This window comes from Mizuhopecten yessoensis, unplaced genomic scaffold (assembly GCF_002113885.1).
Source record: "Mizuhopecten yessoensis strain PY_sf001 unplaced genomic scaffold, ASM211388v2 scaffold8071, whole genome shotgun sequence".
Taxonomy (NCBI): domain Eukaryota; kingdom Metazoa; phylum Mollusca; class Bivalvia; order Pectinida; family Pectinidae; genus Mizuhopecten; species Mizuhopecten yessoensis.
The window spans coordinates 609,350-636,281 of NW_018407364.1; the positions used below are offsets into that span (position 1 = coordinate 609,350).

Genomic DNA, 26,932 nt, shown 5'->3' on the forward strand with positions numbered 1-26,932 from the left:
AAATGGACAAGATTCAGTCCTTGCATTCTAATAAAGCATGTTCCAAGTGATGCCTGGTAGCATTTAGTATCATAATTGCGGTACTGTATGTATCGATCGTGTATAATTATAAATATTAGTGTCCCCAGCTGCTGCGTGTACTTTTAAAAATAAAGGTTCAATATTCCAAGGACCCCTCCTCTGAAATGCCTACAGGGTAGGATTGCGCTGTGAAACATGGACACGTTTTGAAATGACACTTTTCTGAAAATCAATGAAGGATGGAAACTTTCTAATTCCGTGCTTTATCCAAGAAGGAGTAATGTGTTATGAATAATAAATGAAAACTTGTCATTTTCAGAGCTCGAGGAGGGAAACAATCGATACAGCGCATTCCAGCGGTTTTGGTCAGTCAGTAAAACTGTGTCAGACATAATATCTCCTAAATAAACACTAGAAATATACTAAGTTCCTGATTAATTTTATAAAGTTTGACAACGAGTACGGGTTATTTTAGTTGTGTCCCTTGGATGGGATTATGAACATTCTCTTCAACAGGTGTCGCTTACTCAATACATTTTCTGCTCTCGCTGTACGAAAGAGTTCTCGACAACAATGTACACAACCTGCCAGCACTTGTATTTTGACAAAATGGAACAAGAGGATTACAGGACACGTGAGCAAATATTTACACTATTCTTGTTTATTTTTTATGCCACGTTAGCTGCGCTAACACCCTGTCTCATACCAGAATTGATAGTGGGGTAAAACAGAGTCATGAAACAAATAAGTGATTATATTGACCAGCACAGCTTCGTAGACACTTGTACTGTACCGTCACTGAACGATAGTTTTGCATATGTAAATTATCCCAATATGTTGTAATTTATCAACTTAAACACATTTTCACTGTCTTCATCTTCACCATATTTTCCAAAATTATTTGCCCTACTTTTAGTACCTCTTGAGTCAGATAATTGGTCTTTACAACTTGAAAAGGGTCATTTATAAAAAAATTAACCCATTCATTTGCATAAAGAAAAGGCCTCATTTAAATCTGTTACCTTTTTTACAGATTACTGTAAGTGAAATATATAAATCTAAGGAATCAATAACTGTAGGAAAGGTTCTGTTTGAGTCACAGTGGGATGATATATATGTATTGATATTTCCCATGGCACATTTTAAATATGGTCAAAGAGACTCATCTAACGGATAAAAATATTGTTACAGAGACAAACACATCTTATGTTTAATATAGTGTAATATTCAATCGCAACAAGCTCAGGGTAGGTAGGTATACCTATTTGTTTGTGTCTATCGGTTTCTCCCGAACAGTGGGCTTCTTCAGGACAATTTTTATGATCACGTTTACCCCTAAAGTACTAATAATTGAACAGTTATGTTTTATATAAGTGTAGTAGAACTGAATTGGGTCGATCGTCGGTGACCAGGTAGCTCAATTGGTAGAGCTTCCGTCTAGAGTTTGAAGGGTCCCGGGTTTGAACCCCGATCTGGCCATTACATTTTCTCTTTCTCCTGTTACAAAATTGGTGAGCTTGCCAACCTTTGTTTCAAGCAATGGGATTACGCTGAGCAAGGGGATACCTAAACTTGGGTTGTAAATAGTTGTGTCTTCGGGGGCATGAATTAGAAAAAGGAGGGAGGAATGTAGTGGAAAAGGACTGGGTTGTTTGTTGGCGACCAGAGTTTGGAGGGTCCCGGGTTCGAATCCTGGTCAGGTCGTTACATTTTCTCTTTCTACTGCATGTTGCATAAGAAATACAAATTTCATTGTTTGCTCACATGAGCTGTCAGACTACATATCTATAATGAGCAGGAATACATGTACAACCTTTATCACACACAAGCACACCCTTCCACATCATATGCCGGTTCTAAAGAGGTTCACATTGTTAGATGGGCTTGAGTAGAAATTTCTAAACCTGTAACTTGCTTGGTTGTGTTGTTAATTATATATTATGTCTGTCATCCCTAGGATGGTTGTAACGGCGTAAGAATTATTTCCCGGATATTAGATAAATTGATATACATTGTTGTATGATAATAAGTAATGATCCTTTTTGATAATCATTTTTTTATGCAAGATGATTTATGTTGCAGCTCCCTTTTATCAAAGGAAATGAAATAGTCTGAATCTGAGAGATGTCTGCACCCCGGAGGGTACAACGTGACAAAAGGTAAAGTGAAACATCTATATGTGATTGTTATGACCTCACAAGTAAATTCTCTACACGAATATCAAAAGAAAAGATTATCTTTATCGAGTACTGCACAGAGTAGAAGACTAGAAGTAGTTATGAATAACTAGGGCTGCAACGATATATCGTGATATTTTGAATACAGTACGCTACACAATATTTTTTGGGAGGTTATGATGCACCTACAATTTTTTTTGGCGTTTCTGAATTTAGTCAACTCATATCCGTTCCAACATGACGAGTGACAGCTCCAACTTAGCAAGTTGGCATGCACGTCGAAACACAACAAGTGTGTGAAACTTTAATTTAAAGCCATTATATCCATTCTAGACCAAGTCTTTTTCCAGCTGTAATTTTGCCATTAAAAATTTGCATCACATCTTTTCTCTTTCCTTCTACTGTAACTATATGTATCTTGTTACGTATTGTACCATGACCACAGTATCGTGACTCATATTGTATTGTCATGTTCGTGTATCTTTGCAGCCCTGTGGATAACTGTACATAATGAGTAAGGATAGTTACATAATAAACTGTCTGTCCATGGGTTGTAACGAGAAACTCACGGTATTTTGTTAGGATAGTTAACAAACATGCAGTTTGTCTGTAGTGAGTATCAACAATGTGAGTATCAACGATAGATGGAAAGATGACGTGCTGTTTGTAGTTAAGGACTGTCTGTAATGATATGTATACTTTCACAATGATGTACTGATCAGGGTTCAAACTAAGAAGTTAAGAACAAATGATGAGATGGTCAATTGTACATTTAAATTGGAAGTCAATTGGCCCTACCATTCACTTTTTATCCTCTTTGCTTTTAAATAAAAAGGAAAGAAATTTCATCTCACAAAGAAAAAAATCACTGGCCTGGACCAGCACCTTAGTAGACACTTGTGGACAAGAGGAGACCTTATTGATATACATGACAGCTTGTGTTGTAGACTTGATAACCTGAAGAAGGAGAGTGTGAAGTTGAACCAGGATGTGGAACACATGCAGGATGCATTGCTGCTACATCAACGTTTCCAGGAGAATGAAGACTCCACCATTAAGGGCATAATCAGGTATAGTATTCATACAATCAGTTGCATTTTGCGAGAATATTTATTTTTGAGTTAACTGTTGACTGCTAATTTAAATGTTTCACAAGTAATATATTAAGACATGGAAAGAAGCATTTTCCCTCTCCTTTTACAGTGGTGCCTGTGACCAACCCTTGTTTCAAGCACGGGATGTACACTTGGCAAGGGGATACCTGAACCTGGGTTGTAAATAGTTGTCTACGGGGGCGAAGGCTAAGAAAAAGGAGGGAGGAATAAAGCAGAATTGGACTGGGTTGATCGTCGACAACTAGGTAGTTCAATCGGTAGAGCGTTCGTCTAGAGTTCAGAGGGTCCCGGGTTCGAACCCCGGTCTGACCGTGCATTTTTTCTCTCCTGTTACACCTGTATCATTTACTTCTACTTAATATTAGATACATGTCTGATATGTATATGTCAATACCAGTAATTGTACCAAATTATAAAAATCTGGGTACTTATTCTGTTGGTGTTACTTTCAGGAAAGAGATTGGTGGGCCAATTTGGCAGCATGGTGGAGCGGGAAAGTTGCGGACATATAAGTCTACAAGGGACCTTGATGATCCCAATGGGATAGGCACTCCGAAGACAAAGGCTAAAGAATCAGGTCGTTTCAAGGTTACTAAGAAAGCCAATGACAGGAATGAAACAAATGACATTAAATACAGTGCCTCAAATTGTGGTTCCAAACCTTCTAATACGAACAGTCCATACAAACCTGCAGGGAATAGACTTAACGACGAAAAGAACTCCAGTGAAAATAATAATGATATGGATAGATTTAAGGTCAAAAGTTCAGCAAGGAGGGATTTGTCTCCAGAGTTTGAGTGTCCTGGGAATACAAAACAAGAAGAGGATGCAGAGAGTAGAACAATCGGAAATTATGACTGGCAAAAAATGGAGATATTAAAAACAAAAGTGATAAAGAAAGCCAGTGCGAATGTGATCACGCGGAAGAAATCAGCAGTAAAATCCAAAGATAAAATTTCTGAGAACAGGAAAGTTCCATCAGAAAATGTTTTGTCAAATACGTTGGGAAGAGGGAAAAATACTCCAGTGAAATCTCGACGAGAAAATAGTAGAGAGAGAAAAAGGGAAAGTGTAAATGTAGAGACATTACAAAAACAAAGTCATAAACAACAGACAAAAACACTTGAAACTCAAGCACCTAGAAATTCACTGGAACTTGAATCTGATGTCAATCAAAAAGAACCTCATAGACTGACCAGTCCCAAGTTTCCAAAGCAGACTAACCGAATTTTCGTAGGTGATGATGACTCTGGAAGTAGGTCACCATTGGGAACAGACAGTCCAACTATCCCTAAATATAACACCGATTCACAGTCACTTGTTACGAGTGAAAAACAGTCGCCAAAATGTGATCCAGATGTACATCTATGGTTACGAAGACTTGGATTACTAGAAGAGGAAAAATATGTCCAGATTTTTGCCAAAAATGAAATTGACATGGAAGAATTGGTACTGCTTTCTCCGAAACATTTGAACAAACTTGGAGTGGTTGCAGTTGGAGCATTTAACAAAATTGTACGAGGAATTGAGGAACTACAGCAAAAACCCAGTTGGACTGATGACACGGCAATGTCGGTGAAGTCAAATAAAACATGGTCGCATTGGGAAATAACTACAGCAGAACACTGTCCCTCGGTGTCCGAGAACGACTGGGACCCTAGTCAGGAAAGTCATCCACTATCACCAACACCATGGCAGAATAAATCTATGCAAGTCCCCAAGGGTGTAGGTGATGGAAACAAACTGTTAGAAGTAAGAAGTATGAACGGCCAAGATTTTACCTCGGATAAAATGAGTTCTCATTCATCTGAATCGAACTATTTTGACAAAATCATACTTTTCGAACATGAATCTCACAATGAAAAGTTCAAACCTATGGATGAAGGCGGTGGTAAAAAGGAGACGAAAAAGCTTGACATTAATGGAAATAGAAGAACTTTGTGTCGGTCAAACAGTTTTCATTCTAGATCTTCAACGTCAAAGCCACCAGTGAAACGAGAACAGGAGAGGACTAGTAAAAAAGATGCTGAGAAAAATTCAGATAAGAAAAGTAGCCAGGGTAAGTTACCATCTCGACCAAGGTCAAGGTCACTCTCTCGACGTGGAAGTGTGAGTAAAAATGATGGGAAAGCTCCAACATCTTCTGTAACAACAAAACAGAAAACAGCTTATCAGCAAGATTTGGCTAAAGTGGTCACTGTTGATGCAAGCAAACAACAAAAGAAATCTGCTGGTAATTATATCAGTTTGAGTAGTAGCTAGTGTGACTTATAGAGTATATAGCTAGTGTGACTAATAGAGTATATAGCTAGTGTGACTTATAGAGTATAAAGCTAGTGTGACCTATCACTGTGTATGTAGTTGGTGTGACTTATCACAGTGCATATAGTTGGTGTGACTTATCACAGTGTATATAGCTAGTGTGACCTATCACAGTGTATGTGTAGTTGGTGTGACTTATCACAGTGTATGTAGTTGGTATGACTTATCACAGTGTATATAGTTGGTATGACTTATCACAGTGCATTTAGTTGGTGTGACTTGTCACAGTGTATATAGTTGGTGTGACCTATCACAGTGTATGTATAGCTAGTGTGACTTATCACAGTGTATATAGCTAGTGTGTCCTATCACAGAGTATGTATAGTTGGTGTGACTTATCACAGTGTATGTAGTTAGTATGACTTATCACAGTGTATATAGTTGGTGTGACTTATCATAGTGTATAAAGTTGGTATGACTTATCACAGTGTATATAGTTGGTGTGACTTATCATAGTGTATAAAGTTGGTATGACTTATCACAGTGTATATAGTTGGTGTGACTTGTCACAGTGTATATAGTTGGTGTGGCTTATCACAGTGTATATAGCTAGTGTGACCTATCACAGTGTATTTAGTTGGTGTGACTTATCACAGTGTATATAGTTGGTATGACTTATCACAGTGTGTTTAGTTGGTGTGACTTGTCACGGTGTATATAGTTGGTGTGACTTATCACAGTGTATATAGCTTGTGTGACCTATCGCAGTGTATATACAAATGTAGTTTGTGTGACTTATCACAGTGTATATAGTTGTTGTGACTTATCACAGCGTATGTAGTTGTTATGACTTATCACAGTGTATACAGCTGGTGTGACCTATCACAGTGTATATAGTTGGTGTGACTTGTCACAGTGTATATAGTTGGTGTGGCTTATCACAGTGTATATAGCTAGTGTGACCTATTACAATGTATGTATAGTTGGTATGACTTATCACAGTGTATATAGCTAGTGTGACCTATCATAGTGTATTCATAGTGTATGTATAGTTGGTGTGACTTATCACAGTGTATATATCTAGTGTGACCTATCACAGTGTATGTATAGTTGGTGTGACTTATCACAGTGTATATATCTAGTGTGACCTATCACAGTGTATGTATAGTTGGTGAGACCTATCACAGTGTATGTATAGCTAGTGTGACTTATCACAGTGTATATAGCTAGTGTGTCCTATCACAGAGTATGTATAGTTGGTGTGACTTATCACAGTGTATATATCTAGTGTGACCTATCACAGTGTATGTATAGTTGGTGTGACTTATCACAGTGTATGTATAGTTGGTGTGACTTATCAGTGTATATAGCTAGTGTGACCTATCACAGTGTATTTAGTTGGTGTGACTTATCACAGTGTATATAGTTGGTATGACTTATCACAGTGTATTTAGTTGGTGTGACTTGTCACAGTGTATATAGTTGGTGTGACTTATCACAGTGTATATACTTTGTGAGACTTACCACAGTGTATGTATATAGTTTGTGTGACTTATCACAGTGTATATAGTTGTTGTGACTTATCACAGTGTATGTATAGTTGGCATGACCTATCACAGTGTATATAGTTGGTGTGACTTATCATAGTGTATATAGTTGGTGTGACTTATCACAGTGTATATAGTTGGTATGAATTATCACAGTGTATATAGTTGGTGTGACCTATCACAGTGTATGTATAGTTGTTGTGACTTATCACAGTATATATAGTTGGTGTGACCTATCACAGTGTATGTAGTTGGTGTGACTTATCACATTGTATGTATAGTTGGTGTGACTTATTACAGTGTATATAGTTGGTGTGACTTACCACAGTAGATTTAGTGTGTGTAGCTTTTGTAGGTATATTACTTATGTTACTTTAATGCTGTGCCTTTTTGCTGAAAAAGATAATCCATAACTTTATTCCATGATTTGCATGATACAAGGTGTAAAGAGTTTCTTGAAAATCCTATAAAAATAGTTTATATAGTTAGGATATATTTATCCTGAAAATATTGATACACTGCTACCAGCATAAAGTTACAAAATGTGAAGGGCGAATTTGACGCTGATATAGATTTAACGAGTGAAGTGCGAAAGTTTTGACGGTGCAAAGGTTTCCAAGTAGTTTTTTGTGATGTAGATTTTGGATGAGAAATTGAAGCTTAGGGATAAATAGGGAACATCATCCGAATGGTTTCTAATTAAAGAAACAAGTTTGGTCTATAGTTGGATGAAAAATATAAGGAGGATGAAAATTGTTTCTTTAACCCTTAATTTATAATTGTATCAACAAACTACACAAACACTATATATATATCAGAAACCAAACATTTTATTACCGGGTAGATACAACTTATTTGGTGTACATTTTTTGGTGCAACTTTTCTGTTCATTTCTTAAATATATCTTAAACAACCAAGTATTACTATTTTTTTATCACAGCTATTAATGCAGCAGCTCGGAGACTTGAAGAAAAACAGAAAATGGAAAAGGATTATGAAGAGAAAGAGCAGAAATCAAGAGAAAGGCGAAAACAACAAAGGGATGAATTAGCCGCCAAGCATTTATCTAGAGAAAAAAGCCGGGTAAACAAAGTTTAATTTTACTTTACAGAGATGACAGAACTGTAAGTTTTCTGTCACTGATTGTATAGAGAGATAATGGTTGATTTTTGTCTTGCCGTCATGAGGTAGCGGAAGCGAGACTAAAGTTTTGCTTTTCTGGCAACGACGGCGGCGCCAACATCAAGTTATGCGTTTAAGTTAGTTTCACTGAAAGTATAAGTGCTAGACCAACCAAACTTGGACCATAGATGCATCTTAGGCAGTACAGCTCAACCCATGCATCAAATGCTGGATGCAGCCTACCTTTCATGGTCCGTTGACTTTGTCAGCATCTCCATCAACATTCAGGTTTTTGCATTTAAGTAATTTCTCTGAAAGTATAAGTGCTAGACCAACCAAACTTGGACCATAGATGTATCCTAGGTAGTACATCTCAACCCATGCATCAGATGCTGGATGCAGCCTACCTTTTATGGTCCATTGACTTTGTCAGCATCTCAATCAACATTATTTTTTTTGCGTTTAAAATAGTTTCTCTAAAAATATAAATGCTAGACCAACCAAACTGTACATGTGCATTGATGGTCAAAGCGGGGCACAAGCGAGCCGTATCAATCCGAATGGCTTGTATAGAAACTATACATGTGCATTTAATTACATTACATTTAGAGTTATAATCATGTGATCATGGTTCTTAATATGAATGCAGACAAATTAAATAACACACATTAGTGAATTATGAATATTTGTCTGCAGTCCTGTTCACACAATTATATAGATATAATTCTAAACAGAATGCAGTTCAATACTTATATTTATAATTTCCATTTGTTTAAAAATAAATCAATATTTAAATTTTATTTTTCCTCTTAACATTTAAAAAAGTTATTAACAAATGAAAAAAACCAATTGACCGCCATCTGATCGGTTGTGATGATGACGTCACAATTGTAATGACGTCGTAATCATCAGTAATTCAGATTCATGGTCTCATGAATGACAGCCACCCTTGGTAGGTTTACAGAGCAGATGTAAAGATTTGTCTATTGTCTGTTTATATAGAGAGTAGAGGAAGAGGAAGGGGATGACATGGCCCACATACAGCAATGGGCTACTGATGTCACCAACCACACTCTGGCAGATCTCCTGACGGTCAGCGTGCTGGACACTGGATGTCATACAGGTCAGTTCCTCTGGTCAAAAAAACGTTAACAGTATAGTCATAACTTATGTGATAATGCTTAAATTCTAATTTGATAGGTCAGTTCATATTTTGTCATGGTTGAAATACATTTGAAAGAGACCATACATGCAGGTCAGTATCATATGTCAAAGGTCATTGGGATGGACACTAATGTAAATAAAGTCTTGATAATTCAGTCATCTTCATTCCCAAGAACATCTGAGTTTTAAAATAAATGATTACAGAGACAATGGTAAAAAAAAGAATCCGAAACACTGGCTGGGTAAGTAGTAGGCTAACTTGATTAGTATGATTACTGATAGGAGGATTTAAATGTTTAAATGAATTTCATATCAAAATGTTGACTTGTTGCTGTAGATGAACCAGATGCTACCGGACTTGCCAGTGTTTTGAAGGAGGAAGGAGCCAGGCCGTCCTACAGTAGGCGTACTCCGAAATTGTCCAGTAGACAGAGTCTGGCTGTGCCTCCAAGCACGAGTGAGATCACCAAGGATGACCCAAGTAAGCCTTGCTGTCACTCATTTCCATGGCTAGAGTTGGGGAATAACCCTACCCGACTCTGTGCTCATAGATTTGGGGCAGTATATCATGATTACACTGTTTCAAATTGATTAAAGGAGACACAGAGCGAAGTTGATAAAACAGATATTTGCGAGATTATAATCACAATATATAATCTGCAATAATGTCAAAACACAGTAGGGTTATGCCCTTCCTAATTCATATCAGCTTAAAACATCGAACAAAATTGATGATCTGGGTCATTCTTCTGTGGAAAAGTGACGTCAGTAACATTCTTAGTGAGATAGAACTACATTGATCAACACTGGTTCAAGCTTATGTTCATCACATCATTAATAATCAATATCTTGATATGTCGGGGTCAGTTGTTTGGGCTGTTGACATCATGAACAATAGCCATCTGCGCTTCATACTAGTACTAAAATGAGAAATGGGAATGGTACATCATGTTTGTATGGTCACAGAATATTTTGATTAGCCAATCAAATTCCATGTTACATCTAAAACGAATTAAATATAAGGATATGTGATAGATACTAGATATATATCTCCTTCGCAGAAGAGTTCTACATTGTTTATTAATGCCACAACACTAAAATGACACACTATTCAGAAGGGGTGAAGGGGAGTCTTCCTCAATGTCTATAAGTTTGTGGGTTCTAAGCACAGACGTCATTTCACATTTTATTGGTTAAATATCCATGATGAGGATATCTCAATTTCTCAAAAGAAAAGAGGCAAAAAAAAAACCCCATACATATACTACTGCAGTGTGTATACAGTGGTGTATTTTGTTGTTTTGTGTTTAGATAAGCTCCTGGTGTCATCCTCGCTGAGAATTGCTTCCCGGCCGCCAAGACACAGCACCACTAAGCAGGGGTCATCGACTGCTGTTAGAGACCTGGAACAGCAGGTAAATACTTTTTTTCCCCCCAAAATGGTATTTTTGTGAAATATTGAAACATTAACAAAAATAAATTTCTTGTAGATGAACTATTATTTTCTAGCTGTACATGTATAGGTAGCAGAGTACAGTAGCGTACGGTGGCCATGGGTGATATTTTTATACAATTAATAACTCCTGTAATATAACATGTATCAAAATTTATAAAAAAAATCAGCACTAAAATTGGCATATACATGATGAAGTGGACTATGTGGGCTTCATAATTAAAAAAAAATAACAAACGAATTTGGTTTGAGACTACAATTTTGGGCATTTACAAATCTGTGACTACACAACAAAAGCTAGCTTTTCATGTAGTCTATTTTTGTACTCAGCACATGTGTAAATATTGTGAAAAATCCACCGGAATGACCTATGCTAAAACGTGAGTATTTCTGTTCCCGAGTAGGCGATATTTAATTTCAGACAGGTTTTAAGATAAACAATTCTACTTTTGGGGGTCAAATTCTGGGTTAAAAATCATGATTTTTTGCATATTTTGGTGTTTTTTGATGTGGTAACCATGGTTTTCAGAAGTCCCAAATTTGGGGAAATCACTTTTTCAAAAAAATAATGTTCTTCTAAAAACACCTATTCAAAATGTAGTTTATAAATATATATATATATTTGTAGATGTGTTGTGCAGGATGAATCCGCTATCCATGTTTATCCGAGACATGCCCTTTATTTTTAGGGTCAAGCCATTTCTACTGTACTCTGCCACCATACGTGTTCCTTTAATTCTGACACACAAAATTTTTGAAAATGTTAAAAGTTAGAAATTCTGAGTTCACTTTTTGTAAAGCTTACCAGGCCCTAGCTTCTAGTTGGGGAGGGGGGTGGGGGCTTTTGACACTTGTTCCCACCCACTTACAATGCTGCTGAATGCTGCTGAAAATAAACAATGTGAATATCTTTCAGTCATTCAAATGAGACATGACATTTTATTAAAAAAACCTCTTTTAGATTCCTTTTTTTATGTAAATTGATATAAAAATGGAGGATATATAATCAGGTTCATTAGGTCTATTTGTATTTGGTAAAATTATACATTCGTCCCCATGTCAGATCCAGTCCCTCCAGGATCGTGCGATGTCCGGGGAGCTCATCACCATGGATCTTGTCCGAGATCTTCAGAACCGATTGGTCCAGGTCGAGGCTCAAGTGACCGATCAGGAAAATTTCGATCAGCTTTCAAAATCTCACAGAAAAACCCCATCTACCTCTGTCACAAAGTCAAATCTAGAGAATCATATCGTAACAAGATTGAACTTGAGTGACATTATGTCGAATTCAAATGTTGATGAAAATGTTTCAAAATTGAGACAAGGGGAGGAAACTAGCTTGTTTGAAGACACTGTGACAGTAGATCTACACAGCAACGAAAGTGAAGATGATATTGAAGAGGATTTTAGTTTGATGAAAGAACAAATGAAAGTAAGGAATTCATACCTGGGAAATACAAAGTCGTCCACAGTTTCCATGACAATGAGTAAAAGAGCACTACTGACAGAGATCAAGAAGGAAAAAGCACAACACAGAAAACAAATTAGGTAAGTCAAATTTTAGGTAAAAAACATGTTAATATAATGTTTCACCCAATTGTGCCTAAGGTTGAGGATATCAACATGAGGCTTGCAGAGTTTTTGTCAATTTAAGTATCTTTCCATAAAAGTTGGGTTCTCCATTTCATTCCCAAAGAGGAAAAGATTCTTTTTCTCTTATTCATATTTGCAATTTTGACATTGCATCAATACATAATTGACATGACATCATGAAATTGTTATGACTGGGAACAACTTCATCGAAAACCTAGGGCACGACTCATGTAATCTTACATCCCTGCGGGGATGGGATGGAGAGATTTAAACCCTAGGGCACGACTTATGTAATCTTACATCCCTTGGGGGATGGGATAGAGACATTTAAACCCTAGGGCACGACTTATGTAATCTTACATCCCTTGGGGGATGGGATAGAGACATTTAATCCCTAGGGCACGACTTATGTAATCTTACATACCTTGGGGGATGGGATGGAGAGATTTAAACCCTAGGGCACGACTTATGTAATCTGACATCCCTTGGGGATGGGATGGAGAGATTTAAACCCTAGGGCAAGACTTATGTAATCTTACATACCTTGGGGGATGGGATGGAGAGGTTTAAACTCTAGGGCACGACTTATGTAATCTTACATCCCTTGGGGGATGGGATGGAGAGATTTAAACCCTAGGGCACGACTTATGTAATCTGACATCCCTTGGGGGATGGGATGGAGAGGTTTAAACCCTAGGGCACGACTTATGTAATCTGACATCCCTTGGGGATGGGATGGAGAGATTTAAACCCTAGGGCACGACTTATGTAATCTTACATACCTTTGGGGATGGGATGGAGAGATTTAAACCCTAGGGCAAGACTTATGTAATCTTGCATCCCTTTGGGGATGGGATGGAGAGATTTAAACCCTAGGGCACGACTTATGTAATCTTACATACCTTGGGGGATGGGATGGAGAGATTTAAACCCTAGGGGAAAGGTTCTCAAGTAGGGTATTCACTGAGCTGTTTCTACCTGGGTTAGATGACAATGACCATATACCGTTAACTTTCCTATGTAGTGTAGAACTGTATAGACAACCAGCAGTAGACTGGAACGAAATCAAAAGCCAGTTTACTAAGAGTAGATCTACTATTATTGTATAGAATAAAGTTGAATTTTGAATGCATTGGACCATGAAACAAGGCCAGATTAAAGAACAGACAGACTCCAATTACTACAGTTAAAGCTGAATTTTGCTGTTGACCCGACAACAAACCTTTGTAATCATATCTTGGTAAGGTACCAGAGAAAAGTTATCAATGAATTTTGTAGACTATTGTTTTCTCTGGTATATAGCTTACTGATAAGTGCCTTGTATTTCTCTGTGTTTTTCCCAGACATTTGAATTCAGAGCTGAACAGGATACGCCAAACTGAACCTGTACGGAGCATAGAGGTGGATCCTAAGGAGGTTCGGTTTGATGAACAAGGTAAATACTGTCAATCAATTACTTTTTTGCTTAGGTATTTTCTTTTGCTTTTGTGTATTTTCTCTTTTGTTTTGCATTATAAATATCAAAACAGAATTATCCACAATGTGTCCAGTTGGTGACCAGGTCCTGTATTCTTTTAACCATCCAAAGGCTCAAACTCCTGTCCTCAAGTCATTATTTTGGGGTTCACTGAATAAGATTGAATTTTTTCTCAATGATTTAGAGGAATTTTGGAGAGATTTAAAGCTAAAGAGTGTTTTCAATATCTAAACTTGATTTTTTGTTACTCTGAAATTAGATATTTTATGTTTTCCATGTAGCCTTTATTTTTTTATAAAAGCTTCTGATTTATAATAGAGACTTATTACATTTGGGTACTTCAGTGATTGAATTCATCAGTTATAGCTCATTCACCCCTGAAATTTCATGATGTACTATTCCAACCTTTGAACTGGAAGAGTTCAAATGTGTCTTCAGGGGTGAATGAGTTAATACCATGCGACCTGTTTATTGTACAGATTTGATTGGTGAGGGGACATTCTCTCAAGTATACAAGGGCAAATACCAAGGGACAGAGGTGGCAGTTAAACAGTTGAAGATACCGCTGTCTTCTCAAGACAGAAACTACTTCACTGCAGAGGTAAGTTCACTCACAACTTATTAAGGTCCACAGTGGCTGAGCGGTTAGGAGGTCTGACCGTCTACGATCACTAGCTTTCCACCACTGGATCAGGGGTTTGAGGCGTACCTGGGGCAGTCGCCAGGTACCGACTATAGGTCGGTGGTTTTTCTCCAGGTACTCCAGTTTTCCTCCACCACCAAGATTTGGCACGTCCTTAGATTACCAAAGCTGTTGATAGAACATAAAACACAGCCAAACAATCAAACCATCAGTCACAAGGTACCAATGTATTGTATTACCAAGACATTTTACCTACATGGAAACGAGGTCAGGTTTACCTCCATTAAGGTGTTAAACCTGAGACTACAGATTATCAGTCTAGTGCCTTACTGATTGAGGAAAATGGAAAATCCTTTCAGCCAAATCATTAAAAAGCAATTTTATTGTTCGAAAATATGACCCCTCTAGCTGAGTCTGTTACAAGTGACTAAATGGTTCACAAGTCTGACAACCTCTAGTTGAGTAAGTAACAATAAAAATAGACAGTGTGACCCCTTTGACTTACATCTAGTCGAGTCAGTTACAAGTGACTAGACGGTTCACCACTGTGACATACATCTAGCTGAGTCAGTAACAAGTGACTAGACGGTTCACCACTGTGACATACATCTAGCTAAGTCAGTTACAAGTGACTAGATGGTTCACCAGTGTGACATACATCGAGTCGAGTCAGTTACAAGTGACTAGACGGTTCACCAGTGTGACATACATCTAACTGAGTCAGTTACAAGTGACTAGATGGTTCACCACTGTGACATACATCTAGCTGAGTCAGTTACAAGTGACTAGACGGTTCACCAGTGTGACATACATCTAACTGAGTCAGTTACAAGTGACAGGCGGTTTACCACTGTGACATACATATAGCTGAGTCAGTTACAAGTGACTAGATGGTTCACCACTGTGACATACATCTAGCTGAGTCAGTTACAAGTGACTAGACGGCTCACCAGTGTGACATACATCTAGCTGAGTCAGTTACAAGTGACTAGACGGTTCACCACTGTGACATACATCTAGCTGAGTCAGTTACAAGTGACCAGACAGTTCACCACTGTGACATACATCGAGTCGAGTCAGTTACAAGTGACTAGATGGTTTAACTGTGACATACATCTAGCTGAGTCAGTAACAAGTGACCAGATGGTTCACCTCTGTGACATACATCTAGCTGAGTCAGTAACAAGTGACTAGATGGTTCACCAGTGTGCCATACCTGTATACCTGTTTAGTACTTTACACAGGACATCTGAGTGATTAATTCATTGATTCTATGATTGTTTAGCTGTAATTGGAGCGTGAGTCGCTGCTTCTGTGAGATGGTGTTAAGTAGACTTATGGCTGGTTATTATGTTTATCTAACTCAAGTTCATTAATTTTCAAATTTTTTAAAGATACAAGGTTTACCGAGTATCTTTCATAATAATAATAATAATTTATCACAACCTAGTTCTTAGGTCGTCTCAAAGCGGTTCACAAATTATTATCTGTGGTTATAGTGCCTTTGCAACCAGCCAATATCGTTCTCAACTCCCTGGGGAGCATACAGCCAGTGCTGCCAGTTCGGCGCTCACAGCTAGCATTCAACAATTCTAGCACTGCCCAACCACGTACTCGTTTACAGCTGAGTAGACTAAAACAAGCGGAGTAAAGTATCTTGCTCAAAGATACAACACAGTGACATGCGGTGACTCGAACCCGCAACACTTCGGTCACGAGCCCGGCGTCCTACCAATAGACTACCGCACCTCCACTAATTTGAAATTTGAATAAAAAGTTAGATAAACATGATGAACAACCATGCATCACGAGTTTTGGGACCTTTGTCTCCCACGACATGTTACATTCAGATATTGTACTTTGACTTCACAAAGGAAGATGACGTCGCAAATCATTGTTACTTGGTATCATAGAAGATTGACCAATGAAATCACGTCCAAGGCATAACCCACTACTGGCTAACCAAAATGTTTACCAACTCCTAGCAGGTTTATGCAATGAGTTGGGAGAATTGAAATCTATAACGGCTGTAGGAGAAGTATAAATAACCACATGTGACCCTAAGGTTTGTGTACTCAATGTCCCCAGGTGAGCTTGCTGCGTGATCTTCGCCATCCCCGGGTCGTGTTACTGATGGGCGTGTGTAGCTCCAGTAGACTTCCGTTGATGGTGCTGGAGTATATGGCCAGGGGGAGTCTGTATCACCGTCTCCATAGCACCACCAGGTAAGTAAGGTCAAGGGTTAGGCTAACTACATTCATCTTTCTCATATTTTTTACCAGAAGTATTTAATTTACATAATATATATGACTTAGAGCGTCATTAGTTGATCCTGTCACAGACACGGAGTCATGAATATGGCTTTAACTGTTTTTTGACCCTGTGCTTACAAATATTGTCAGGGGTCAAATACTTTCCATTTGAGTTACTTTTCAATGAAGTTAAATACAGTAACTTTTGGATGAAAACCGTAGATAAGCATTTGTTGATGAATATCTCTGTATTACAGGGAGCCCCTGGACCATGCCGAGTATTTCCGCATCTCTCATGACATTGCCCTCGGGATGGCTTACCTCCATCAACAAAAGCCAGCAGTTCTTCACCTCGACCTCAAATCCATGAATGTTCTCATCTGTAGTAACGACCGTGCAAAGATTGCCGACTTCGGCTTCTCAAAATTAAGGTAGGCAACTTTTTTCTTGTTGGAAGCTTTAGCCTAATGCTTTGAGGAATTTGTGACCTCTGTAGCTTCTAAAAGCATTAGATCAAATGTTGTTGTAATCAGTGCATTGTATTTAGTGTTGTATACGTCAATATGAAAATGATGTCTTGCTGTTGTTGGCTTTAACTTATTTAAATACCATTTTCGTTGTTTGTTAAATTATTGCTATCATATAACGAATTAATGTTTTACGTTTAGGAGATTACACCAGTACAGTAGAGATACATACTATATACCAGGATTTTTTTGATGAAGTTTAACTTTTGCATTTTACAACATCTGTACATTGTACATACAGAATAACATAAAGTTATTTGTTAATATATTTTGTAGTTAACTCACTCACCCTTGAAGACACATTTAAACTCTTCCAATTCAAAGGTTGGAATAGTTCATTATGAAATTGCAGGGGTGAATGACTTCATCTATTTTCAAGATATATATATATATTCTGTGCTATTCATTTTTTTTATTCAAGTCTCTATCAAATACCGATACCCTTAACCCCTTCCTTATGTCAGTATTTCTATTAAAAAGAAACACTTAACTTTAAAACAATTCATAGCTTTGAGATATTTTGGATCAGATAATATGTTTTGATTTATTTGGTGTTTGGAGTGAATGAGCCAAAATTATTTTCAACATAATTTCACAGTGCCAGAAATATATCCCCTCAACATCCGGATTTCGGCAGATAGTCTTCTTACTCATTTATAATGCATCCTGCAGTTGCTAATTCTGCAAGCTTTCCAGGCTATAGATGATCAAGTCCTGTCATTTAGACGCACATCTATCGTAACATAACAGAATAAATTGGTATAGTCAACGGAAAAAAACAAAATTTCGCACACAGTATCGTCAAATGCCAAATTTATGCACCAAAATTTAATCTTCCAATTTTTAGCAAAAAAAAAAAAAACCGCAGAATTTCGGCAACCCCAAAATATCTCAAAGTACAGTATATTCATAAGTCTCATTTAAAATGTTTAAGAATATTCAATTCACTCAATAGTTTAATATGTTATATATTTCAGACCTGCACCGCTACAGCTATTACGAAAGTACAAATGTCAATCACTATTACTGCTGCACGCAATACTGTTTGATGTTGAAATTTGTACATAATACACATACACACACACACAAAACATGATGTTCCTTCACTCTTGTGCTTTTTTTTGTGTGACAGAGTTTAGAGTGGTCACTTTACACTACACAGCTACACAAAACAAACTAGTGCTAGATTAACAGAATGTTTACCTGGGGTGAGGTATATAGATGAGGTGACCATACAGAATATATATCAGTACAGTCATACAAATCAAACTTCGATGATTCAAATTTCTCAATTTGTCGAACTTATAGTAAAGTCTGGAATTATTTCCTTATATAACTCTATTGATTTTTCATTTATGAACTGAACTTTGATCAGCCAAATTTCACGCTGTTTCGAACTACAATCAAGGTCACATCTGTAGGAAAACATTAAAAAATTACAATTTATAAATTGAAGCAAAACAATTACCTGTATGATGAGAACAGTAAAATGTGCTGGGGTTATTTTATTACCAAAACATGCAAACTAATCCTGGATTTTTTTTTACCAATAATTTTGCAAAGTTTGAAACATCAAAGTCTGACTGTATACTGATATTTTATCCCAAGATATGAAGCACCTCATCTATACCACCTTTGGGCTTCCCAGAGATATTTCTTGCCTACCAATCTAAAAAAAAATCATTTAGAATTGCCAAAAAAATAAGTGCCATGCAGTCTTCATGATGGGTACTGTCATTATTTTTATTATAGCCTGTTGTGACAACATGAATGGTTCCATTGATACTGGGTGAATAAGGATTTTAGTAGTGAAGGTTGAAAGTTTGACTTGGCAAAAGTTTAAATCACAATCACTGCACAATTTTGTGATGTCACAACAGTTATCCAGACCCGTGGGTCAGAAAAAAATAGCCAGTATCAAATGGTATACGGATTTCCTGATCTTGTGGGCAAGAGAAACTGCTTCCAGTCTACTGCATTGCTGCTGCATGTGAAAATAATTTAAACAGATTCAATGAAATACATGCTTGACCAGAAAATGATTAAGTTGGTAAAACTTTTGTACGGTGTGAGCTGACGATTCTATTGCATGATCTAGTCCTGAGCCACTTTCATTTATCCAGTTAGACCATTTCAACTGGTTCAAACTTATGAGAAATGACAGGCACAGTTTGGCATTGAGGGTGACCTCTGGAAAAATTTGACGCATACTGTATAACAGGTTATTTAGGGGGGAGGGGGGGAATAATAATTTTAGAAATTTTGACCAAAAATGAGAAATGTTCATTTACATGAATTATAATTACGTGATCTAGACATGTGAATGAATTAAATTTTTGTGGTGTTTTAGCACAGAGATGGGTCACTCTGCATATGAAAAGTGTCAAATAGTCAAATGAATAGACAGTATTTTAGCATATTGAGCAGCAACAAATGAATAGACTGTATTTTAGCATATTGAGCAGCAGCACATGAATAGACTGTATTTTTCAAGCTTTGCCTTTGATGTCTGCCTACTTTTGATCCAAGTGCTTTCGTTTACCACAGACCAGTTAACCATTTTTCTGTGCCATCTGGATCAATTCAACAGGATAAATGAAAGCTACCCAGGTTTTGTGGGCAAATACTTCTTCTTGTGGGCTTAAGCTTTACTTTTAAACAATTCCTTATCCAAATTATAAATCTGGTAGTCCTGGGGCTTCTAATCTTGCTGTTAGATTATAAATATAAATGAAAATTACAATGTCCTTTATAAAGATCCCATAATAGGTCACATTTGTTTGTTTGAACTTTATTATTATTATAAAACTTTAATTCATAAACATGTGAACCCGGGTAAGTAGCAAACGAATATTTCAGGACTTCAAGGTTAAAATCGGAAGTGTAAATTGCTTGTTTTAGTTTCTCTATTGAAAGTATTTTAATAATTAGTCTTTATCGTAAATATAGATGATGTGTTTTTCTAGAACCATTTATAGTCGGTTCACAAAGATTAATGGTTAATCAATGAAGAAGTTTAAATGCATTTTTTTCATTTTCATTACACTTACTAACAGATGTCAAATTGATCACAAGGTGTGTGAGGTTTCCTTCTTTTAAAGATCAAAGGTTATTAACTCAACCTCATATTTGAAGCCAGCTATTTCTGGTATTAGAAATAATGATAAGTAAAATGTATATTTGGTCGGTGTATGCTTTTTTACTAATATGTACCCGTACTGCTAGATATTCAACTCATTCACCCCTGAAATTTCATAATGAACTATTCCAACCTTTGAATTGGAAGATTTCAAATGTGTCTTCAGGGGTGCATGAGTTAACATAGTTACCCTCGATATGAGTTTAAACAGAAATCAATGAAGAAAAACAGTTATTTATGTAAACTTGTCACCACAGATATGATGCTAATCTGAAGGCAACGAAAACATCAAAATCAAAACCAGTGCAAGGCTGCCCTGCTTGGATGGCCCCTGAACTACTGGAGACAGGGGAGCTAACTCCAAAGGCTGATGTGTACAGCTTCGGGGTGATACTCTGGGAAATGTTGACAAGAAAGCAGCCGTATGAGGGATGTTCTGTGTTCCAGGTAGGCTATGGTAATAATCCGGTCTACAGATGCTTTATGTGTTGCTGACGATAAAATGAGAATCAAAGCAATACTGTAGTTTAGGAAAAGCATATCTTTTCTTGTGGGATGGGGTTCATTTTATATGGTAATTGTTATTTGGGCATTGTATGGTATGGAAATCATAGTATGGGAGTTGTGGTATGGGAATCAAGATGGGGGAGTTGTGGTTTGGAATAATGATGTGGGAGTTGTGGTATGTAAATAATAGTATGGCAGTTGTGGTATGGGAATCATAATGTGGGAGTTGTTGTATGGGAATCGAGATGTGAGAGTTGTTGTATGGGAATCAAGATGTGGAAGTTGTGGTATGGGAATCAAGATGTGAGAGTTGTTGTATGGGAATCAAGATGTGGAAGTTTTGGTATGGGAATCATGTTTGGGAGTTGTGGTATGGGAATCAAGATGTGGAAGTTTTGGTATGGGAATCATGTTTGGGAGTTGTGGTATGGGAATCAAGATGTGAAAGTTTTGGTATGGGAATCATGTTTGGGAGTTGTGGTATGGGAATCAAGATGTGGGAATTGTGGTATGGGAATCATGATGTGGGAGTTGTGGTATGGGAATCAAGGTGGGGTTCTGGTACTTATAAGTTATAATTGTCTTTCACTGATAACCATCCTTACTGTTTTTGAAGGTACTGGAGAGAGTGAGGTTGAACAAGAGACCAGAGATACCCTCAAGCTGTCCAGCCGAACTCACAAAGTTTATACAGCAGTGCTGGGCACCTGCTCCATCCAAACGGCCTCCATTCAAGGTAAAACACTGAAAGCCATAGAAACGTATCTAACCATATGACAGCTTGTACATTTAACACAAAAATCTTTGTTTCTTTAAAAAGGAAATCTTGTACTTTTTCTTACTTTTGTACAACATGAGCAACTATAAGTACATGATATGTAGGGTGGTCATAGATCAAAACAGTGGTATATCCAAGATGGCGGACATTTGTGAACAGGAGGGTACTCGCAATTAAGCCCCCTCCCTACTTGTGGAGTATTTTATTTTACTATGGGTTGGGGCTTATTTGCAATCAAATACAGTAATGAGAGAATCAACAAGGAAATGTTGTACACTTAACAAGGAAAACATGTAACTCTGAAAAGAAAATTAATAATATGAAAATCTTGTTGCTCTTATACATTTGTATAGCAGTTCTGTCACATTTTCCCCTATCCCAATATTAGATGTCACTGAAATATTTTTCAGTTGCTGACATTACAAATGTATTTCCAATATTTAATTATTTGATTTCAGTCCTTTAAAATTGTTTGACAGATTTAACTTTGAATTGATGTGAAACAAAACATTCCGTTTTATAATAATAATGGTGAAAGTAGGACCAAGTAGGCAACATAGTGATAAATGTTGAAAAGTCCACTTCTTTCTATAATGGTATGTCTCTATTATGAAATCAAATATTTTGGTCTTGAAGACGGATCAAACTTTTTTCAATATTCCACAGAATGACATTCAAATACTACAGATAAAATGTTTATTACATAAGTTTGCCATTTTCTCAGCTTATATGCTATTTCAAATGTATATATATTACTAATAATAGCTTAAACAAGGAAGAAATTGCCACCAGGTCACTTAGTATACATAAGTCATATTTGAAGCTTTGTTTATAATTTGTATTCGATACTTTTTCCTGCAGGAGATACTGACGCAGTTGGAAAATATGACATTTCCCAGCGAGTGGCAGGACCTGTTCCGGGAGGCAGGAGTTCCTCCGGAGGCACTGGAGGATATTCACTCCGCCCGAACTATAATCAGTCTTGTAACCAACTCACTGGACACAGCCAATGCCAAAATTCTTATTGAGGATATGAAACTCAAACGGTCCTTTGGTACATATGTAGAACCGGAGGATGGGCCTTATACAGCCAACCAGGGTTCTTTATCGCCAAAACAAAGTGATTACACCACAAAGTCGGGAGAGAATAGGCCAACAAGTTCACAAAGAAAATCTCAGGACATTTTAAATGAGGTTCTCAAGTCAAGAGATATTAGTCCAAGAAAAATAAATTCTGCCCGGTCTCCACGAGATCATTTAGCACAAATGAATAACACGGAATCATCACGGAAACCTCTTGTCATCCCAACAGGGGAAGAAGGTTCCCCAGACACATCTAGATCCTTCGGAAGCAGTCGTAGTTCCCCAGACAAAAGATCCACTGAAAGAATTCATAACTCCCCAGAAACACCTAGACCTATCAGGGGCAGTCTGGACGCTTGGAGCAGCCCCCGAGGCATGTGGGACGGAATGGGAAGCGTTAGAAACAGCATTGCTGCAGATGCTGAGAAATTGGTGAGAAACAACATTGTGGCAGATACTGAGAGGTTAGTAAGAAACAGCATTGCTGCAGATGCTGAGAAATCAGTGAGAAACAGCATTGCTGCCAATACTGAGAGGTCAGTAAGAAACAGCATTGCTGCAGATGCTGAGAGGTCTGTGAGAAACAGCATCACTGCAGATACTGAGAAATCAGTGAGAAACAGCATTGTTGCAGAAGCTGAGAGGTCAGTAAGAAACAGCATTGTTGCAGAAGCTGAGAGGTCTGTGAGAAAAAGCATTGCTGCAGAAGCTGAAAAATCAGTGAGAAACAGTATCGCTGCAGAAGCTGAGAGGTATAATCAACATCAGATCAATGTAAGACAGAGTTTTACAGGTACAGCAAGTTTTTCTGATGTCAGATGTTCTAACGATGGCAGAGTTCTTGCGGCTTCTAGATCGCCAAGAACACAGAATAACTCTCCACGGTTGGATAGCAATAGCAGATCCTTGGATGTGAGTAATAATTCTGTTGGTTCAGTGAGCTCAAGAAAAGAGCAGACTGGTTTTAGAAAAAGTCTTATGAGTGACATTCGCAACAGTAATGACATTTTAACGAAAGGCAAATCACCTGTAGATTTAAGACAGAATTTACTAAGTGAAGTGAGAAAGAGTAAAAACGTATTAAAGAAAAGTGCACAGACTGTGACTCCAACATCAGATAACCTAGAGAATGTATGTGTCCGGTCAAGTACACAGGTAACCCCAAGATCACAAACTGATGTGAAGGACTTCCAAAGTCAAGTCATAAACTCCAGAAATTCGCTGAGGAAAAGTGTGCAGGGGACCCCAACATCTCAAGCAAGCATGGCAGAAGTTGACCCACGTGGGGCAGTGATTGATCGAATCAAGACGGCAGCCCCTATTCAGCATCAAGAGAAGTTAGGTAGAAACATAAGTCGGGACAGCCTCAACGTTTCACAGGATATTGAGATAGAAAGTATTGATGCAGATAGTCTGGATTCGCTAACGTTACGAGACAGTCTGGAGGAGATTTTAGAAGACTACCCAAGGAATGTTTCTCGAGCAGGTGTAGCCAACAGCCCAAGACCACAGACGAAGCCAAAACCTACAGACCTGAAATCAACGAAAAAGACTACAAACAGTAAGCCAGAACAAGTTAGTGAAAAGGTAAGGGTGGGAGCTTCTACGAACTGGATGGCAGAGCTAAGTAGTAAACTTCATAATCTGGGACATTTCTCAGACCAGGAGAATTCTACAGATGAAACAGCATCTGGACCGATTCTCTCCTCACAGCTCAAACAACAGAAACGGAAATCAGGCGGGAAAATTAGAGGTGATGGTGCCAGCAGAAATCATCCTACACTTACACCAAATTCTAATGAGCCTCTACACTCAAAACATAATGTATCTAGTGCATACAAAACACATCATCTACAAAGTGGTGCTGATGCTGAATGTGTCTCGTCTCATCCCTCTCCCCCACAGGTCCCGGCACCCCCACCCCCTGCCCCACCCCCACCCCCAGTTCTCTCAGTGACAGTGGGCAAGAAACAGATTGTGAAGCCTGCCATTGTTTCTAAGGACCTACCTCAGGCATCTAGGGCAACGAACCGCGGACTACAATGCGGAGTTGCTCAGGTAGAGAATATGAACAATCCTCAGTTGATGTTGAAGTCGACAGATCTACGTGATCAAAAAGAAACCCTGGTGTCCACATCTAAACCACACCCCAGCCAGCTCCACGACCTCCGACACGTCAAAAAGAGTACCATGGTGTCCATCGCGGAAATACTCAAAAAGGTGAGATATATTTTGTACTTGTTATATTATGTCTCCCCTTCGAATGAAGGGAGACATATTGTATTAGTACTGGTTCTTCTCGCAATTCCGACGTTTTCTGCTATTATCTGGTGTGATTGTTTATGAAAATGTTATTAATTGTATATTCATGTAAATACTTAAGTGTGTGTACCAAACATTTACCATTTCAACCACTTATTCTACCGTCGCTTCATTTGAATCTGAACAAAAAAATCGTTGCTTTTGAATGCAGCAAATAGAAGAAACCGTTATGATTGGTCAATACCAAAAAGTGATATTTTCACAGTGTGAAAGATATCAGTTTTATCAAGTTGATAGAATCCGATATTTCACTGGCAAAAATGTAATAAATTATTTTCTTTGTAGGCTGTATCTAGTAGGCGAATGGCACTTGGAGAAGACCCTAACAGTCCCTCACAGTCTGTGGCTAGTAGCTGGTCACTCATGGATGACTGACCACCCAACCTACATTATAACATACCAAAGGATTCACTTATATAGGGCTGACCAGTGGTCACCAGAGGTAGCGGACAGTAGAGTTTATCCCTACTCCAATACATGTACATGTACTACCAAAATAGTACAGTACTGTCACTAGTGTTGTTACCTATCACAATAAGATACCAACGGCTGATTTCGCTTCGTAGAATCTTGGCTGACGTTGGTTATCATCCTTCTAAATGGGAGCTATGTCGCTTTGTGCATCTGGTCCAGATTTCTAAAAGTAAGAGCTACATTCAGACTTAAGTTTTCGAACAGTGTTTTTTTTCCATAACACATATTTGGCATTGAATTCAATTCAGGTTTGAAATATGAAAGAATGGTTAATTGGTTAATGCTTCTTCATTTCTTTATATCTTGGTGTCCCTTCAGACTTTTTAAATTATCTTTAAAAAAACTATTTTAGTGTGAGCAAATATGAAACTTGAATTTTAAAATTCATTTATATTACTTTGGATAAAAGCATGTAATTTGTTTTTTATAAATTTGAAAAGAAATATGATACATTTTTTTACAATTTACTAAAATTTAATCAAATTACATACTATGAATTATGCAGGGGCAGAATATAATTTCGAGAAAAACAACAACAAAAACCCCTACGACTTTTTTATGTTTTTGTTTCGAGAAATTTGGAGCCTATTAGCCAGTTATGGGAAATTGGAGAGTTCTATATATACATGCCAATGTTGTTACTCTGTATCTCTCAATTTTGTGACCGTTAGCTAGCTTTTCTGTGATATTATTTGCTAGCAACTACAAAACATTCCTAAATGATCAGTATATGTATAAAATGTTGTAATGATAAAATTATAACACAGTAGATTTAAAAAAAAATTACTGTATTTATTGTTTAAGCACTTTTTATGGTGTTTTTTTTATATACAGTATAGTGTTAAGATAAACTATACACTATCTTGTTTGTGATATTAAATTGTTAACTCATTAACCCCTGAAGACACATTTGAACTCTTCCAATACAAAGGTTGGAATAGTTCATTATGAAATTTAAGGGTGAATGAGTTAATGTTTTATGCTGATCTACATACACTCAACCCTTTGTATGTTTAGGTGGAGTCTAGACAGTTATAGCATGTTAGTGTATAAAGAATGTGGGTTAACGAGTCTGTGCGTGATTTTGTGAGACAGGAAGTGGTTGCGAGAGTTTGTGGTAGTTTGAGTATACAGCTATAAGCGACGAGAATCTCATTTTTTTTCCAATTGTCAATGTCAGCCACTGCCTTCGTGGGCTTGTAAGAATGCGGTGGACATGAAGTAAACCTTGACAGATGTTGACATATATGTGAGGCGTGTCGTGAGAAACTTATAT

The 26,932-nt window shown here is 37.5% G+C and overlaps 1 protein-coding gene across 1 annotated transcript; it reads left to right on the top strand.

Moving 5' to 3' along the window:
* The first annotated feature begins 387 nt into the window (after positions 1-387).
* Positions 388-25,994, top strand: LOC110454806. The gene is made up of 18 exons (XM_021504525.1): positions 388-655; positions 2,104-2,180; positions 3,146-3,268; positions 3,766-5,546; positions 8,063-8,205; positions 9,247-9,367; positions 9,746-9,889; positions 10,720-10,823; positions 11,925-12,409; positions 13,798-13,889; positions 14,411-14,532; positions 16,663-16,799; positions 17,084-17,257; positions 18,331-18,357; positions 20,750-20,939; positions 21,616-21,735; positions 22,639-25,080; positions 25,468-25,994. Exons 2-18 carry the CDS (start codon positions 2,146-2,148, stop codon positions 25,555-25,557), a joined length of 6,330 nt encoding a protein of 2,109 aa, XP_021360200.1. The 5' UTR covers positions 388-655; positions 2,104-2,145; the 3' UTR covers positions 25,558-25,994.
* Positions 25,995-26,932: the final 938 nt, after the last annotated feature.

What these genes read in the sequence shown, in the direction of transcription:
- LOC110454806 (XM_021504525.1), top strand. Translation starts at nt 2,146, where the DNA reads ATGTCTGCACCCCGGAGGGTACAACGTGACAAAAG. An exon ending in ACCATTAAGGGCATAATCAG is followed by an intron (nt 3,269 to 3,765) that starts GTATAGTATTCA and finishes TGTTACTTTCAG; the next exon opens with GAAAGAGATTGGTGGGCCAA. An exon ending in ACAACAAAAGAAATCTGCTG is followed by an intron (nt 5,547 to 8,062) that starts GTAATTATATCA and finishes TTTTTATCACAG; the next exon opens with CTATTAATGCAGCAGCTCGG.